The sequence below is a fragment of the Tupaia chinensis genome, unplaced genomic scaffold (genome assembly GCF_000334495.1).
Source record: "Tupaia chinensis unplaced genomic scaffold, TupChi_1.0 Scaffold000394_1, whole genome shotgun sequence".
NCBI classification, from domain to species: domain Eukaryota; kingdom Metazoa; phylum Chordata; class Mammalia; order Scandentia; family Tupaiidae; genus Tupaia; species Tupaia belangeri.
This window is the reverse complement of record NW_006159896.1, coordinates 1795847-1798341: the sequence shown is the minus strand read 5'-3', so window position 1 is coordinate 1798341 and position 2495 is coordinate 1795847. Positions and strand designations below refer to the sequence as shown.

The following is a 2495-nucleotide window of genomic DNA, read 5'->3' as shown; positions in this document are numbered from 1 at the left end:
ACATGGTCGTGCATGCCCACGATCCTGGGAGGAGCATGGAGGAGAAGGGATTGTGGCGTGGCCATCCTCCCTGGGGGGTGATTTCTCACCTTTCCTCTCACCGTGTCTATCTGTCTCTCCAGCAAATGCATGAACCCTAAGACAAAAATCTCTTTAAAAAATAATAATTAAAACAAAAAACAAAAAAACAATTTAACTAGGTGTGTGTGCATGCATGCCCAAAATCCCAAAAGGAGAATGGAGGAGACAGGGTTACAGTGTGGCCACCTTCCAGGAGTGACTTTTTTTTTTAAGAATGATTTTATTTAATTTTATTTATCTTTAATTTGACCAGAGAAGGACAGAGCGAGAGAGAAAGAGAGAGAGAAGGTGGGAGAAGGGAAGCGAGAAAGTAAGCTACCAGGTCTGAGACTCGAACTGCGGTCGGCCATGTGGGAGTCCAGCACCCTTAACCACCACGCCATCTGCTGGCCACCCTCAGGAGTGGTTTCTTACTTTCTCTTGCTCTATCTCCCTGTGTCTCCAGTGAGCACGCGTGCTGTATAGCAAAAATCTCTCTTAGAAAAGAAAGAGACAATATGGAGTGAAGCGTGTAACTCAAGGCCACATCGCAGGAAGCCGCGAGCTGCAGAGCCTATGTTCTTAACTAGAAGCCCGGGGGTACTGAGCAGCCTTGGGTATGCCTCTCTACCTCTCTGGGCCTCTCTCCTCCTCTACAGAATGGGGGCAATAGGCTAGCAATGAGGACTTAGTGAGGACAGCAGTGACAGTGTGGTACAGTGGAGAGTGCAGTGCACACGCGGCAGGACCGCAGCCCATGAGAAGGGCTCCTGTCCCTTCAGCCTATAGACCAGGGCTGCCTGGAGGGTCCTGCCTCCGTCCCCACCTCCAGCTGACTCAGGGGCCACCCCTAGCTGGTGATCAGGATCTAGGTCAGCAGTCCAGGTGGCAGGAAGAGATAGAGAACGTGTCATTCAAGAAATGGTTTCAATAATTGAAAAGCTAGCTGCTGCTTAGAGGCTCTCGCCTCCAAAACCCTGTGCCAAAAGCCATTTGAACCAGGAAGTCCTGGGCCCTTTGTCCTGGCCTGGCCTGTTGGCAGACTTAGTGAATGCCCCCACCAAGCCTTGGAGGGACCACCTCATGGGGGACAGGCCCCTGGGTTTGCTACCTGCTGGGCCACCAGGGTCACCACTTATATTTCTCTGGGTTTCAATTTTCTAGGCCCAAGGCACGGGTCCAGAGGCCACCCCGCCGGAAGCCTCCTATAGCTGCCAAACAGAAGTGGGAAAGGGTCCTCCCCCAGCGCCCCCACACATACACATCCTGCAGGAGGCCCACCCCTTCACCCACAAGCCACATCACTTTCTAAAAATAAGTCTTTGTGGCCAGCTATGTAGGGGAAGGGCTTGGCCCCTGAGGCCTCAGGCTCCACCTAGCACCTTGTTCCCTGGGCAGGAGGGACCAGAAACCCAGAGATTTCAATTCAGACCATGAGGTTAACCCCCTGTAACGTCCAGGTCTCTCCCCAAAAACGGTGCCTCCTGAATAAAGCAGAAAGGGCTGAACGCAAATTCCGCAGCCTGGCGCACCCCCAGGTAGGCCTCACCTGGGTGTCCTGTTAGTACCACTAACCTGCTTCACGGGGACGAGAGCCAGGCCCCAAACCAGAGAGGGCATGCTAGTTGCCTTGGGCCACACAGCTTACCAGAGTTGGGCTGGACTTTGAGGCTAGTCTGCCCTTCTCTGCTCAGGAGCACTGGGGCAGAAAGGGCTGTCAGTCCAGGGTGGGAGAGGCTGCTCTGCCTGAAGGCATCCCCAAGACCCTTCTTTCCACCCCCTTCTCCCCCACTTACCGGAGCCTTCATGCTGCCTTGTCCCTCAGCAGTCTGGGGGCTGCTGTCTCCAAGGCTCAGGCTGGGAAGGGGTGGCAGCCGGGCACCTGTTAAGACCCAAAAACTCAGAGCCATAAGGCAGACAGAGTCCCAGACTATCGGAGAAATTGAGGCAGGGAAGGGTACAGACCGGGGTCAAGGCAGATGGTGCCTGGGCATCGAACGCCTCAAAGTCTCCAAACTCCCCATCCATCCTAAAAAGCCGGATTCAGCGACCTCTAGGAGACCTCTGGCCAACCCCAATCTCCACTGTACAGATGGGGAAGGAAAGGCGGCGGGAGGGGGGTGCGCCATCAACTCAAGGTCACCCATCTGGTCTGGGGCAGAGAGCCAGAAGCCAGGAGCCCGGATTTCCACCCTATCCATCCTCCCTCCCTCCCTCCCCGCGGGACGAAAGGGGAGGCCTGGGACGAGCAGGAGGACGTGAGATGTTCACCTCCGGTTCCTGATCCCACCACCCCCCACCTCGACTGGGCGCTAACCAGGCGGACAGGCTGGGGCGCGCCGGAGGCTCACGATCCGCTGCTCGGAGCTCCATGGCCCGAGAGCCGGGCAGGCCGGGCTGGAAGCCGGAGCCTCGGGCGGAGGGGGCGCTGCGGG

At 56.4% G+C, this 2495-nt stretch overlaps 1 protein-coding gene across 3 annotated transcripts in view; it reads right to left on the bottom strand.

Moving 5' to 3' along the window:
- ST6GALNAC4 (ST6 N-acetylgalactosaminide alpha-2,6-sialyltransferase 4) overlaps positions 1–2494 on the bottom strand; it is a 9926-nt gene extending 7432 nt beyond the window's left edge. Inside the window, exons 1-3 of one of the 3 annotated variants that reach the window (XM_027774029.1) lie at positions 2378–2494; positions 2026–2144; positions 1857–1942 (exon numbers count right to left, since the gene is read on the bottom strand). In XM_027774029.1, coding sequence (XP_027629830.1) covers positions 1857–1868 — 12 coding nt within the window. In that variant the 5' untranslated portion in view covers positions 1869–1942; positions 2026–2144; positions 2378–2494. Of the gene's footprint in view, positions 1–1635; positions 1760–1856; positions 1943–2025; positions 2145–2377 lie in introns of those variants that run through there. The other 2 variants (XM_006154059.1, XM_006154058.3) reach the window with 2 other exon arrangements.
- Position 2495: the final 1 nt, after the last annotated feature.